This window comes from Dipodomys ordii, unplaced genomic scaffold (genome assembly GCF_000151885.1).
Source record: "Dipodomys ordii isolate 6190 unplaced genomic scaffold, Dord_2.0 Scaffold216, whole genome shotgun sequence".
Taxonomy (NCBI): Eukaryota; Metazoa; Chordata; class Mammalia; order Rodentia; family Heteromyidae; genus Dipodomys; species Dipodomys ordii.
In genome coordinates this window covers 252728-267112 of record NW_012267432.1, presented here as the reverse complement: position 1 = coordinate 267112, position 14385 = coordinate 252728, and the positions used below count along the sequence as shown (strand labels likewise).

The window sequence follows — 14385 nt, the reverse complement described above, 5'->3', positions numbered from 1 at the left end:
AAGAAAGACAGGAACAGGAAAACAGCCACTAATGGCTTCATCAATCTTGGCCAATGTAAAGGAGGAGGTGACCTGCCCCATCTGTCTGGAGCTCATGATTGAACCCATGAGCATAGACTGTGGACACAGCTTCTGCCAAGCCTGTATCACATCAAGCTATAAATCCACTATAGGCCCAAGAGGACCTGTGTGCCCCATATGTCGATTCCCTTATGCCTTTGAGAGCCTCCGGCATAATCGACATGTGGCCAACATAGTGCAGAATCTCAGGGAGGTCAAGTTGAACTCACAGGAGCAGACTGTGCATCACTGCACACAGCATGGTGAGAAACTCCAGCTCTTCTGTAAGGACGATAGGAAGGTGATTTGCTGGCTTTGTGAGCGATCTCAGCAGCATCATGGACACCGTACATGCCTCTTGGAGGAGGTTGCCCAGGAGTACCAGGTAAGAAATGAAGGATGAGGGAAGATAGAGCACAAAATAATCCCTGAGGGAAATCTCTACTGGGTGGGCATCTGTTGTAGTTTAAATACCTATCATTCCAGGACTGAGAAGTATGACTCTGTTCCACTCTGTGGGGACTTTCTCAGGCCTAAAAGACATGTCTGTGTAATCCACTGACTTACAAGAAAATGAGTCTAAGTATGAACTATTGACAGCAGCAAATACTTCTTTACTATATCTTCCATCTATTAAGATCTGGTGACCAAGAAAGTTCCTTTTAGCGAGAAGTAAATTAAATGAGTTGAGATGTAGATTATTTTCCCTCACACAGGACCAGAATCTTCTTGTTTCAAAAAGAATCCATTTATCCAGGGTCTGGTAGTTCATGCCTGTAACACTAGCTACTCAGGAGGCTGAGATGTGAGAATCATCATTCTAATTCAGCCTAAGCAAAAATGTCCATGATATTCTTAGCCCCATTTAATCATCAAAAAGCTGGAAGTGAAAAATGTGGCTTATGGGGTTAGAGGACCAGTTTTAAATAGGGGAGGAAAAACTAAGGAAGAAAGCTAAGCCAGAGCAAGAGGCTCTTGAGTTCATTCTGCAATACTGGCACAAAAACCAAGAAAGATTCAGAGAGTTGGAGACCAAGTGAGACTGCTTCAAAACAAGCTAATAGAATCATTCTGTTATTGGTAAGAGGATTGTTACTCTATTACCTGAGACACACTTAAAGAGGACTTTTGCCACCTCAGTGTTTCTTCCAACTGTTAGACTTAATTCTCACCCTTTCTGTAAACTCTAGTCTCTCACCTGATTTCCTTCATACTATCCCTTATCTAGAGGCTGAGAAAGTTCAGAGAGTGACGCTGTCATGGTTCCTTCCTTGTTCGCAGGGCAAGTTCTGGGCAGCTCTGAACAAGCTAAGGAAGAACAAGGAAGAATCTGAGAAGTGGAAAGCTGAACTCCAACAAGAGGAAATGTCTTGGAAGGCAAGCTCCTGAGGAGCTCCTGTCCTCTCTTTTCCCTGACAGTTGATTAGATCCAAAGTCATTTAGTTAGTCTTCTTTCTTTTCCCATGGGGGTGGGGGCTGGAGAGTGAGGAGATCACAGAGGAACTCAACTTTCTGGGGGTGGCCATTGCTGTGATGCTGGTAAGGGAAGGTATTTGGCAATGGATCGTACTTCTGTCCTCAGTGTTTGAGATCTGACGGGGAATTCAGGAATGGGATGAGGAGTGACACAGATAATCATGAGTCTTGGACACAGGATAGCTGTGTAAAAGCTAAGTCAAACTCATCCAGTTTTGTCTCAGGCTAGGCTTTGAAATGTCACGAAGGGAAAATATAGCTCACTAAGTACTTCTCCTCTCCTTGAGCCTCCCTCCTCTATGAGACCTCCCCACCTGATAACCCTGAGTGTGCCTCTCTGTCTCTTTCTGTTTCAAAGACTCAAATACAGGGCAAGATACAAAATGTTCAGGCAGATTTTATACAACTGAGAGGCATCCTGGACTCTGAGGAGGAGAAAGTACTGCAAAAGCTGAAAAAGGAAGAGGAAGATGGTTTGAAAAGGTTTGCAGTGTCAGAAAACAAGCTGACCCGGCAGAGCAATTGGGTGACCAAGCTCATCTCAGATGTGGAGCATCTCTTAAAAGGGTCCACAATGGAGATGCTGCAGGTAAATCTCTGACTAGTTCCCTGTATCTGAGATTCAGAAAATCTTCCCTTCTCTTTTCTTTTTACTGTGTGTGTGTGTGTGTGTGTGTGTGTGTGTGTGTGTGTTGTGTGATGAGTGTAAAGTTCTTTAGGCTCCATAGGACCTCTTTTTCGAGGTGGCTTAGTGGTAGAGTGCTCGCCTAGCATGCATGAAGCCCTGGGTTCGATTCCTCAGTACACATACACAGAAAAAGCCAGAAGTGACACTGTGTCTCAAGTGGTAGAGTGCTAGCCCTGAGCAGAAGAAACTCAGGTACAGTGCCCAGGCCCTGAGTTCAAGCTCTAGGCCTGGCAAAAAGAAGAAAAAAAAGAGAGAAGGGGGGAAACAGAAACTGGTATTTAATATCTGATAACCAGCTGGTGGATTCCTCATTATTGAGTATCTTAAATTATATTAAAGTGAAAGATGTATTTGTAAATGAATTTGGAAAATAACTTCTCGTACAGGTGTGTTGAATCTTAGGGAGAACATTTTAGTTGGTGTCTAGAATAAGAACAATTGTTGTAAGCTCCATTTATGGTGTAAGGTAAATCCAGTTAGTGAGATATAGAGAAGCCACCTTTTGAGAGATCAAATCTTTATTAAAGATGGAGTCTATTAAAAAGCCAGAATCTCCATGGCAGACTCTTATCTCAAAGACCAGCAGCTTGCACCAAGTGTACAAGGACAGCCACATTTGGGGTAGAGAGCAAACCTGGCACAAGGTACAGGGCTGGAGCTCATCAACATGACATATATGGAGCTAAAATTGGAAGGATGGCTAGTGTCACCTCTGGGCTTTTCAGTGCTGTCTGGAGAGCAGCTACCAGGATGTCTATAAGAACAGGTGACATTACTGAGACTCAGTCTTCTTACTTTAGAACAAATTATTTAGAAGAAACAGCTTTAGGTCTCAAAAGCAGTCAGCCTAGTACTTGGCAAACATCTATCAGTTTATATTTGTGTTTTTAAGAAATGGAAGAACCATGTATTATTTAAAATAATCTCCTAGAGAGCCAGGGAATGACTAGACTTATTTAGTCTTCCCTTTCTGATTTTTGTCCTCGTGGGTTCATCTCTAACCTTAGCACCACAGAGGTTGGTACGATTCTGATGACACTTTATAAGAAAGGACAGTCTTATTTCCTTAATCATGTTTTCTGCTTTCTTTCTAGAATGAGAATACCATCATGAGAAGGTATGTGTGGGATACTAGGAGGGTCCTTTGTTTGGTGGGACAAGATTAGTAGAACTAGCTAGTACTCAAATATAGTATAACATCTCCTAGACCAGGGAAATGAACTTGTAGTATTGTCTTCAGTTCTGGATAAAAATCAGGGTTTGGGCACATTAGGACTATTGGGACTAAATTAGATCCTCTGGTAGCGAGTAAAAGTTATGAAAAATTAGAATGTGTCAGAAATTATATTGGGGATCAAGTGATACAGTAGCAGATTCCTTGTGGCATACCATTTATTTACCCAATATTCCTATATCAGCTCTGGTCCTGGATCTCAGAGGTGTTTCATTTATTTATTTATTTATTTATTTGTCAGTCATAGCTCTTGAACTTTGGGCCTGGGTGCTGTCCCTCAGCTCTTCAAGGCTAGTGCTTTACACTTGAGTCACAGCACCACTTTCGGTTTTCTGCGTGGTTTATTGGAGATGGGTCGCCTAGCCTTTCCTTCCCCAGGCTGGCTTTGATTCAAGATCCTCAGATCTCAACCTCCTGAGTAGCTAGGATTACAGGCATGAGCCACCAGCACCCACCTCATTTGTTTTCAAATATAACAAATCTTCCTTGTCTACCTTGTACCCAGAATTGTCCACTGACAAACTTCCTATGTGTTTGTATATTTCTCCTGAAAACAAATGATCAGTCGAATATATGAGTTCAAAAACAGTTATCTTGACCTGTGGGAACAGGATTTTGTCTCTGGTGTAAATGGTCCATGAGGCTCACAGATTTTACAAGAGTGATGGAAGATGTCCCTGTGTCTAAGGATGCATAGCCACCTGGCGGCACCATTCACCTGGCAGCATCACCATCTCTCCTCACCAGTGGATTTCAGAGCAGCATTATTTGTTGTTCATAAAGCTCCCTTTTCCAAATGTTTGTTATTTCCCCCAGAGAGCCTGAAGGCTGAGCTCTCTCAGAGCTCTGTAATGGGCAACTGGCTTTCAAGTTTTTGGGTTTCTCCAGATGTGATTTCTTTTTTCCTTTGGCAGTCCTGGGGCTTGAACTCAGGGCCTGAGCACTGTCTCTGAGCTGTTTTTTGCTAGCACTCTCTCAGCCTCAGTTCCACTTCCGGTTTTTGCTGTTTATGTGGTGCCGAGGAATGGAATCCAGGGCTTTGTGCATGCAAGGCAAGCTCTACTGCTAAGCAAGCTTCCCAGCCATCCAGCTGTGATTTTTATACTTTGTATCCCTTGAAAATCCAGAATGAGCCCAGTGCTGGTGGCTCATGCCTATAATCCTAACTACTCAGGAGGCTAAGATCTGAGGATCACGGTTCAAAGCCAGTCTGGGCAAGAAAGTCCAGGAGACTTTTATCTCCAATAAACCACTAGAAAACCAGCAGTGGCACTGTGGCTCAAGCGGTAGAGTGCTTGCCTTGAGCTGAAGAGCACAGGGACAGACAGCGCCCAAGCCCAGAGTTCAAGCCCCACGACCGACAAAAAAAAAAGAAAAAGAAAATCCAGAATGATGGGCTGGGAAGGTGGCTTGGTGGTAGAGCGCTTGCCTTGCCTTGCATGCATGAAGCCCTGGGTTTGATTCCTCAGCACCACATAAGCAGAAAAAACTTGAAGTGGCACTGTGGCTCAAGTGGTAGAGCGCAAGCCTTGAGCTGAAGAGCTGATGGACAGTGCCCAGGCCCAGAGTTCAGGCCCCATAACCAACCAAAAGAAAAAAAAAGAAAAGAAAATCCAGAATGAGCCAGATTCTGTCAACTTATTTCCTGACCATTTCCTAGAAACCAAAATTCATGGCAATTTAGGGTCTTCCATGAATCATGCAGATAGCAGGAAGGTAGACCTGAGTGTATTTATAATGACTTCAGCCATAGTCTATCCTTTCTTTTCTAGGAATCTAAGGTAGGTACATCTAATTGTCAGTAGTGTAAGCAACAGGTAGATTATTGGCGATGAAGGTTATAAAATCTGAAGTTTAGGGCTGGGAAGATAGCTCAGTGATAGAGTACTTGCCTTGCATGCATGAGACCCTGGGTTCGATTCCTCAGCACCATATAAGCAGAAAAAGCCAGAAGTGGCGCTGTGGCTCAAGTGGTAGAGTGCAAGCCTTGAGCTGAAGAGCTGAGGGACAGTGCCCAGGCCGAAAGTTCAGGCCTCACAAATGACTAAATAAATAAAATCTGAAGTATTTCCAAGTGCTGGTGGCTCACACCTGTAATCCTAGCTACTCAGGAGCTGAGATCTGAGGATCATGGTTTCTGATCCATGAGACTCTTATCTCCAATAAACCACTCAGAAAACTGGAAGTGTCACTATGGCATTGTGGTAGAGCACTAACCTTGAGCTGAAGGACAGAGCCCAGGCCCAGAGGTCAAGCCCCACAACTGACCAATAAATAAATAAATAAAGCTGAGGTATAGAACCTTGTTCATTTCATCCCTAGTTGTGAGCTATTGACAATGAAGAAACCAGTAACGTTCCCAAAGAAAAAACAGACTGTGTTCCCAGTAACTGGTCTGAGAGGAGTGCTGCACATTTTTCCAGGTGAGGAGATCTGGGTTAGGGTGTGGTTGTGGGGGTCTAGCTGTGGTAGGGGCCGGTGTAATTTCTAGATATGGCTCCTAGCTGTGAAGGGTGGACACTGTGGTGATGTGGTCTCCTGTTGTCATTTCAGAGCTGACTGATGTCCGCCAATACTGGGGTAAGAAGCAATCAGTTCCTTGCCATCTATCAAAATGTTTTCATTCTGACTTAGGTTACTCTTTCCTACACACAATGATGCTTATGCAGTGTTCTCCCTTTCCCGTTTCATTATGATTTCAAAGTTCTCTCCAGGTCTCTCTCACATTCCTGTTATGCTTTTGCTTATAACATCACAAAAAGAGTTTCTTCTGTCCATTACTCAAACCTGTCATTTTTTTTTCTACAGTTCACGTGATAATGACTACAACGAATGATTCCAGAATTGACATTTCCCCGGATCAGAAACAGATAAGATACCGGAGTTCTCCAGTCCCTCCCAATACATTTGCCTTCGGGGCTTCATATGAATCTTTTTATGAAAATCCTTTTCTTGATCCAGTTTTCGGTTATCAACGAAGTTTTTCTCAACTTCAAGAACATAATTTACCTCTGCTAGGGGCCCTGGGTGCCCCTGTAATCACATCAGGGAAGCACTACTGGGAGGTAGATGTGTCTAAGAAAACATCCTGGCACCTGGGATTAAGTGACGGAAGATATTTCACTATTTATAAGAAAGAATTCCAGCCCCTAAGCAGACGTGGTGGAAGACGATTCAAACCCAGTCTAAGGTGTAGTCATACTGTTTATGGAGTTCCTCAACCTAAAATTGGTTACTGGATTATAGGGATGGAGGATAATTCTGGGTATAAAGTTTTTGGGGAGGATCCTACCACCCATTCTCCTTTGTCCTTGCCCCTGTCTTTGCCTGTCGCTCTTGAACGTGTTGGGGTTTTTGTAGACTACCAGGCTGGCTCAGTCTCATTTTACAGCACTACATACAATGCATTTCTCATCCACAAGTTCACTAACTGTGCCTTTCCCCATGAAGTCTATCCATATTTCAATCCTTTACAATGTTCAGAATCCATGACTCTATGTGATCCAGCTCTTAAGCCTTTTTACCCCTTTTGACACTTCTGCGTACTGTCCCTGGCCCTGGTATGTGTTTCATGCATCTGATCCTCTATTCCACTTGAAACATTGTTTCTTCATGATTTGAATCTTTCTGATTAAGTGTTCTTTGCTCATAGCTAGGACATAAACCTTTCTGTGGGCCATATTCTTCCTGATACTGTGTTTGTTTTGGGGAGACAGGGTTTTTGTTGGTGGTGGTGGTTGTGGGGCTTGAACTCTGGGCCTGGGATCTGTCCCTATGCTCTTCAACTCAAGGCTAGCTCTCTACCACTTAAGCCACAACACCACTTCCAGTTTTCTGGTGGTTAATTGGAGATAAGAGTCTCACAGACTTTCCTGACTGGGCTGGCTTTGAGCCACAATCCTCAGATCTCAGGCTCCTGAGTAGCTGGTGTAAGCTTATTCACCTCTATTTTGGGTCAATCACAAGCCAGGCCCAGCCACAGTTGCCTATTCCCACCGGCCCTGACTGCATCAGCAACAGAGTCTGGATGTCAGTCCCAGTCATACTGGTTCTAGTGTATAATCCCAAGGTGCCTACTATAGAATGTATTGTCTTTGCTCTGAGATGTTTCCCCTGGCTACATGACTTTGCTACGCGCTGGGTATAGAATGTATTGTCTCTGTAATAGAATGTTTTTCCTGGTTGCAAGCGAGCTACAGAATGTCCTGCCCTGGCTTCTGATATCTCTAGTGTCCAGCTGTGACTACAAAGATTTCCTGCCCCCAGCTCCTTCTGCCTTCAAACTGCTGAGACTACATCTACCTCTAAGGCTGCAAGAGCAGTTTGCTCCTCTGTATCTCATGAGAGATAGCCTGTCAGCTTCAGCTCATAATAAATGCTTCTTTCTTCTATGTGTCTGTTTGTCCGAGTGACTTTCTGGGTCAGCGCTTACAGTTAGTATTACAGGTGTGAGCCATCAGCACCCAGCTATACATTGTGTTTTAAATTCATATTCCCGCTCTCTATATGCAATCTTGAATAAAATTCTGAGATGCCTGTGCTTATTTTCTTGCAAGTTGCACATAAACAGTAACTCATCCTTTTTTTTTGGGGGGGGGGTGTCCGGTCTGGAGCCTGAACTCTGGGCCTGGGCGCTGTCCCTCAGCTCTTCAGCTCAAGGCTAGAACTCTACCACTTGAGCTACAGCGCCACTTCCAGCTTTTTCTGTGTATGTGGTGCTGAGGAATCGAACCCAGGGCCTCATGCATACAAGGCAAGCGCTCTACCACTGAGCCACCTTCCCAGTACCCAGTAACTCATTCTTTAGATAAGTGTAGCAATAAGTTATACATTAAACATCTGCTGAAGTCTCAATAAATATTCTAATCATTACTAAAAAACATGGGTTGTATCAGTGTCCATAAAATGGGTGTGTAAAGTTAGAATCTGGAAATGACTTTACTCAAGTATCCTATTTAGGTTCATTGGGAGACAAAGCAATTTTTTTTTAATTTTCCTTTTTTTTTTGATTGGTCGTGGGGCTCGAACTCTGGGCTTGGGCACTATCCCTGTGCTCTTCAGCTCAAGGCCAGTGCTCTACCGCTTGAGCCACAGCACCACTTCTGGTTTTTCTAGTGGTTTATTGGAGATGAGAGTCTCCTGGACTTTCCTGCCCGGGCTAGCTTTGAACTGTGATCCTCAGATCTCAGCCTCCTGAGTAGCTAGGATTACAGGTGTGAGCCACCAGCACCTGGCAAAGCAATTTTTAATCCAGACTCCATAGAGGAGAAAAAACTAGTGAAGTGATTTCCAATGTCCAAAAGTGAGTTTTTAGTTGGCCTAAGTTAGGGGCTGGAACTGATATCTAGTGGGTAGATGCCAGTAATTCTGCAGGACATTCTACAAGGCATAGGATAACTTGCTGCAATGTTAGTTCAAAATGTCAGAAATACTGAGTTTAAGAAACCTTGTTTAATCCTTTTGACTTGCAGGGTCAGTGAAGTAACCAGTGTCTCCACTCCTTCCATTTTCATAGTTGTGCAAGGACCTCCCAATCATTCTAACAATTTGTATCATCTCTGAATCTCCACAGAACAGTATTCTACCTCCTAGATGGGAGGGGGTGGAGGAGGGGCAGAGGAGCAGTTGATGAAAAGAGCTGGCTTATGCAGCGCTTTGGTCTGGTGGAAATGCTCTACATTTTTTTTTTTTCTGTACTAGTTATACAGTATAAAACATTCCAAATTTGTCAGTTTCTGCATTCTAAGGGGTACAGTATTGTATGTAATATGCGCCTCAATAGCACTGATTACAAAAGAAGATTAAGTTTTCTAGGTGACTCCTAAGTGAATCTGAGTCTAAGGGCCATTCTTTTCTTTCTTTTTTGTTTTATTGGTTGTGAAGCTTGAACTCTGGGACAGGGAACTGTCCCTCAGCTCTTCAGATCAAGGCAAGCACTTTACCACTTGAGCCACAATGCCACTTCTGGTTTTCTGGTGGTTTTGGAGAAAAAAGTCTTTGGGACTTTCCTGCCTGGGCTGGCTTTGAACCATGACCCTCAGATCTCAGCCTCCTGAGTAGCTAGGATTACACAAGTAAGCCACTGGCACCCTACTGGGCCATTGGTCTGAAGTAGTACCCTAGTTAGATAAGAAAGGGGTACTTAGGGCTGGGTGTTGGAGCCTTATGCCTGTAATCACAGCTACTCAGGAGGCTGAGATCTGAGTGAGGACTGTAATTCAAAGCCTGTCAAGGCAGGAAAGTCTATGAAACTCTTATGTCCACAATAACCACCAGTAAGCCAGAAGTGGTGCTGTGGCTCAGACTAGTAGAGTGCTAGCCTTGAGCAAAAGAGCTCAGGGATAGCCCCCAAGCTATAAATTCATGCCCCATAACTTGAGGGAGGGGTACACAGAAATTGAAAATAACCTTTGTTTCTAACTTTCTTCTCTCCTTTTTCTTTTCTTAGCTCTCTCCCCCCACCCCTCATCAATATATATTGATATTGATATATATTGTTGTATATAATATATCGATATATATTGGTATCGATATATTGGTGAATCTTTCTCTCTCTCTCCCTCCCTCTCCCAAGTCCTTGGGTTTGAATTCAGGGCCTAAACACTGTCCTCAGCTCTTCAGCTCAAGGCTAGCGCTCTACCACTTGAGCTTCAGTGCCACCCACTTCTGGCTTTTTCTGCTTATATGGTAGTGAGAAATCGAACCCAGGGCCTCATGCATGCTAGGCAAGCACTCTACCACTGAGCCACCTTCCCAGCCCTGTGAGACTCATCTCCAATTAACCATCAGAAAACCAGACGTAGTGCTGTGGCTCAAGTGGTAGAGCACTCACTTTGAGCTGAAGAACTGAGGGACAGTGCCCAGGCCCAGAGTTCAAGCCCCAGGACTGACAAACAACAACATTAAAATGAAACTCGGTGCTAGTGAGTAACACGTGTACCCTAGCTACTCAGGAGGCTGAGATTTGAAGATCACAGTTCAAAGACAGCTTGTGTTGCCACCCGCAGTGTGCTCCTTAATCTGCTGTGACAGGGAGCAATGCAATAAAGGAGTCCAAACCAAGGAACTGAGCTTTGGGGTACCAGGGGACCTGTAGCTTTCAGCCAGCAAAATATCCCAAGGTTCCATTAATGAATTTTATTTCCTGGTCATGGGATTTGAACTCTGGGTCCGGGCACTGTTGCTCAGCTCTTCAACTCAAGTCTAGTTCTCTACCACTGGAGCTACAGCACCACTTCTGGTTTCCTGTTGGTTAATTGGAGATAAGAGTCTCAGGAACATTCCTGTCTGGGCAGGCTTTGAGCCACGATTCTCAGATCTCAGCATCCGAAGTAGCTAGGATTATAGGTGTGAGCCACTGGCATGGGGCTTAACTAAGTTTTCTGTTGGGCTTGTGCCAGGAAGTAAGGTACAAATTTCAGCCTGTGACAGTATTTTGATTACAAGTGTTAGGTGACCTTATTTTGGGAAGGAGAGTTAAACAGTAAACAGCCTGTAGTTTGCATAAACCTTAGTCTTCCTTGGAAGGCCTGGACTGATTGATCTTTTTAGGAAATTCTCAGCATTCTGAGAGCATATTGGGAGAAGGCATTTCAAACTTCCACTCTTTTTGGCCTCTCACAACTTGAATTTTCAAGCTCTCACAAGCTTGGGGAGGAAAGTCTGAGACTCTTATCTCCAATTAACTCTTCTCCAATTAACTTATCTCCAATTAACTCTTATCTCCAATTATCTCCAATTAAAGCCAGAAATGGCACCGACTTGAAGTAGTAGAGCACTCTTAGCCTTGAACACCAAAGTTCAGGGACAGTGCCCAGATCCTGAGTTCAAGCCCTAGGACTAATGCAAAAGACAAACAAAAAGAAAAGTAAAATGAAACAGGTGAAATGAGTAATAAATTTCATTTCACTCAATATATCCAGGGCATTATAGTTGCCATATACAATGCAAAAGCTGTTAGTGAGGTATTTTGTGGAAATCCACTGTGTACTTTGCACCTCCATTCAGTCACAAAACAGTAATCAACAGCTTCCATTTCCCCTTACATCCACTCAAGTTTAATAGTTGGCTCAGAAAGTACACAGAACCTCTCCACCAACAGCAACTCATTCACTGCTGTTGGCTCTTGGGCAGAAAGAGAATGGGTGTCAACAGGCATGATGGGGTTCCTGTGACTTCAACTACTTGGGAAGCAGATATTGGAAAGATGGAGCTTCAAGGACAATCCAGTAAGCTGGTACTGGTAACTTACTTGTATGATTGTAGTTACTCAGGAGGCTGAGGTCTTAAGATCATGGTTTGAAGTTAGCTGGTATGTAAGATTCTGAATCTTACTTCCAATTAACCACCAAAAGGTTGGAAGTGGACCATGGCTCAATTAATTGAATGGCTCAAGTAGTATGACAACAGCCTTAAGCAAGAAATCCAAGCTAGAGTATGAGGTCCTGAGTTTAAACCCTAGCATTGACACAAAAAGGAAAGCAAGAAAGATTAGCAAATCCAGGTGTTGGACTACTGGATGCAAGCATTTCAGGTCTGTAATCTCAGGTCTGTAATCGGGAGGCCATAAGTAAGTAGAAAAATCCTGGTCTCCAAAATATTTAGGGTCCAGGATATGGTTCAAGCCCAGATTTTAAGCCCCCGGCTAGTACAAACACATTGTAAGGTCTGCACAGGGACACCTCCCTACCTCTTGGCTAAGTTTCTGACCAGTATCTGTTACCTAGGTAACTGACAGATCTGGAAGCAGTCACCTTCCCCTCCTGTTAGGTCATATCCTAAGTCACCTCTGGTCACATACCTCCCTTCGGTCTTTAGGAGGGTCGCAGACCCTGAGGTCACATCCAGATCCAGTGTGGCCACACCTTTCCCCCACTTGATCACACTTCTTCCTGTCTCTGGCCTAGATAAGTCCTGGCCCAGGGGTGCCTCCCCTGCTCCCCCTTCCTTTTTTAGCCATGCCTCTCCACCATGCACAAGAGGGCAGCAGTTCTGTAAATAAACTTATTTTCCTGCCTGAATAGCATGTAGTGTTCTCTTCATTGGCTACCTAATGAAACCTATTTAATATACCTTACAAACATCAAGGAAAAATGAAGGTGTGGACAAAGAGGCGAAGGAGTGGTAAGGTGGTGAGTGTCCATAGTTATCTGGAAGGATGAAACAAGAGAATATGAAGTTTGAGGCAGGCCTGGACTAAAATAAGAGAGTTCAGGTTCAAGGTCAGTGTAGGAAACTTAGTGAGGACCTGTATAATAAGAGCTGGAAGCCAATGGTTCAGGCATGTAATTCTTGGCACTCTGAATGCTGGGGTCCAGAGAATCATGTCTTGAAGCCTATGCTAGACAGAAAGTCTAAGACTACCTCCAACTAACTAGCCAAAACCTAGGCTAGAGGTGTAGCTCAGGTGGTATTATGCCATCCATAGCAAGCAGGTCTGAGTCTCAGGGCCTGAATTCAAGCCCTAGAACCAGCACAAAGAAGAAAGGTCTGGGATGGGGTGGTAGCTCAATGGTAGAGTTTTGGCGTGGGATTCACAAGACAGGTCCTGTGTTCAATCCTCTGTAGCACAAAAAGGAAAAGGATGGAAAGAGAAGTAAGGAGCAAGCAACAAGGAGGGCTGAGATAGGTGTCCTAATGCAAAGCAAAAAAAAAGTACTCCTTTCAGACAGAGCTCAGGTAGACTCATGAAGTTGGGCTCCTTGGTCTTTGTGTTTTTCCAAGAAAACATTTCCATCAAGATACAAAATATAGGGAAAGTTAGAGCATAAGTTTATTATGAATAGTGAATCTTTATTAGGTTGTCTGAGAGAGGAAATCCATAACCAAGACTTTTCTGTGTCCAGTTTTATAGAAGTTTAAAGGGAAGGTTTTAGTTCTAGCCCTAGCTGGACTCCAACTGCTGACCTTGCTGCTTTCTTCCTGTGAAGTACCAGGCCTGGAGGTACCAGAGCTGGCTGGGAATGTCTTCTTAGTGGATCCCTTGCTCTACACAGAGCCAGACACCAACAACATAGAACTAGTCAAGCTGTGGCATTCAAAGGCCCAGGGTAGACACAGCTCATTGGCCCAAAGTTTCTCTTCCTCTTCCTTCCCCACCCTCCTGGGTGGAGTTTAGGTTTGCAGTGCTGGGGGATCAGTTGGGACACTCACTGGCTTCCTAGTCTTTTCCCTCCTCTTCATCCAGTCTCCCTTGACTCCCAAAGGTGCACTGAGCAGTTGGAAGAGTCCAGAGTTTGGGAAACTGTAGAAGAAAAGTACTGAAGACGCTTGGGTGAGTTTATTTTTTATCAGGCCAGCTGCTCTGAAGGGAGGGGGAGCCCAGCCCACAGACTTCCTGCTGAGAGCCCCGACTGTGAGCAGTGCCTGTGGAGGGGAGGCCTGGGGAGAAAAAGAGGGTTAAAGATGACCAAAGGCTGCTTCCTGAAGGGACATTTACCTCTCCTGGTGCAGTCTGCCTCCTCATCTGTAATTCTGAATTACTGCTAAGGAAGTGTATTGGAGCAGTCTCTTTTCCAGGAACAGATCATCCCTTTCCCCAGCCACAGGGGCCTATGAGGCCAGAAAGATCATTAAAAAGGAATGCAGGGAACACAGCCTTATTCAGGATTTTTTTAAAAAATATTTTTACTTTTTTATTCAATCATTGGAATTTGTGTTAAAAATGCAAAAAGTTATTAAGAAAGGAAGTTCCTACTCATGATCAAGGTAAAGAATATGTGTAGTCATGGTAGTTTCTACTTTGGCAGAGAACATGATGCTGTTTTTTTAAGTTACAAATATGTAATCTGATACCTAATCGAATTTATTTTGGATTATTGATTTTATTTATTTATTTATTTTTGGGTCCGGTTGTGGGGCCTGAACTCTGGGCCTGGGCGCTGTCCCTCAGCTCTTCAGCTCAAGGCGAGCGCTCTACCACTTGAGC

The 14385-nt window shown here is 44.0% G+C and overlaps 1 protein-coding gene across 2 annotated transcripts in view; it reads left to right on the top strand.

The window, feature by feature from the left end:
* Positions 1-31: 31 nt before the first annotated feature.
* The window catches only part of LOC106000347 (tripartite motif-containing protein 5-like), a 27717-nt gene continuing 13363 nt past the window's right edge, over positions 32-14385 (top strand). Inside the window, exons 1-7 of one of the 2 annotated variants that reach the window (XM_013035601.1) lie at positions 32-445; positions 1342-1437; positions 1895-2125; positions 3319-3341; positions 5781-5881; positions 6012-6038; positions 6267-6689. In XM_013035601.1, the coding sequence (XP_012891055.1) occupies positions 32-445; positions 1342-1437; positions 1895-2125; positions 3319-3341; positions 5781-5881; positions 6012-6038; positions 6267-6689 (1315 nt within the window). Of the gene's footprint in view, positions 446-1341; positions 1438-1894; positions 2126-3318; positions 3342-5780; positions 5882-6011; positions 6039-6266; positions 7251-14385 lie in introns of those variants that run through there. The other variant, XM_013035600.1, reaches the window with a different exon arrangement.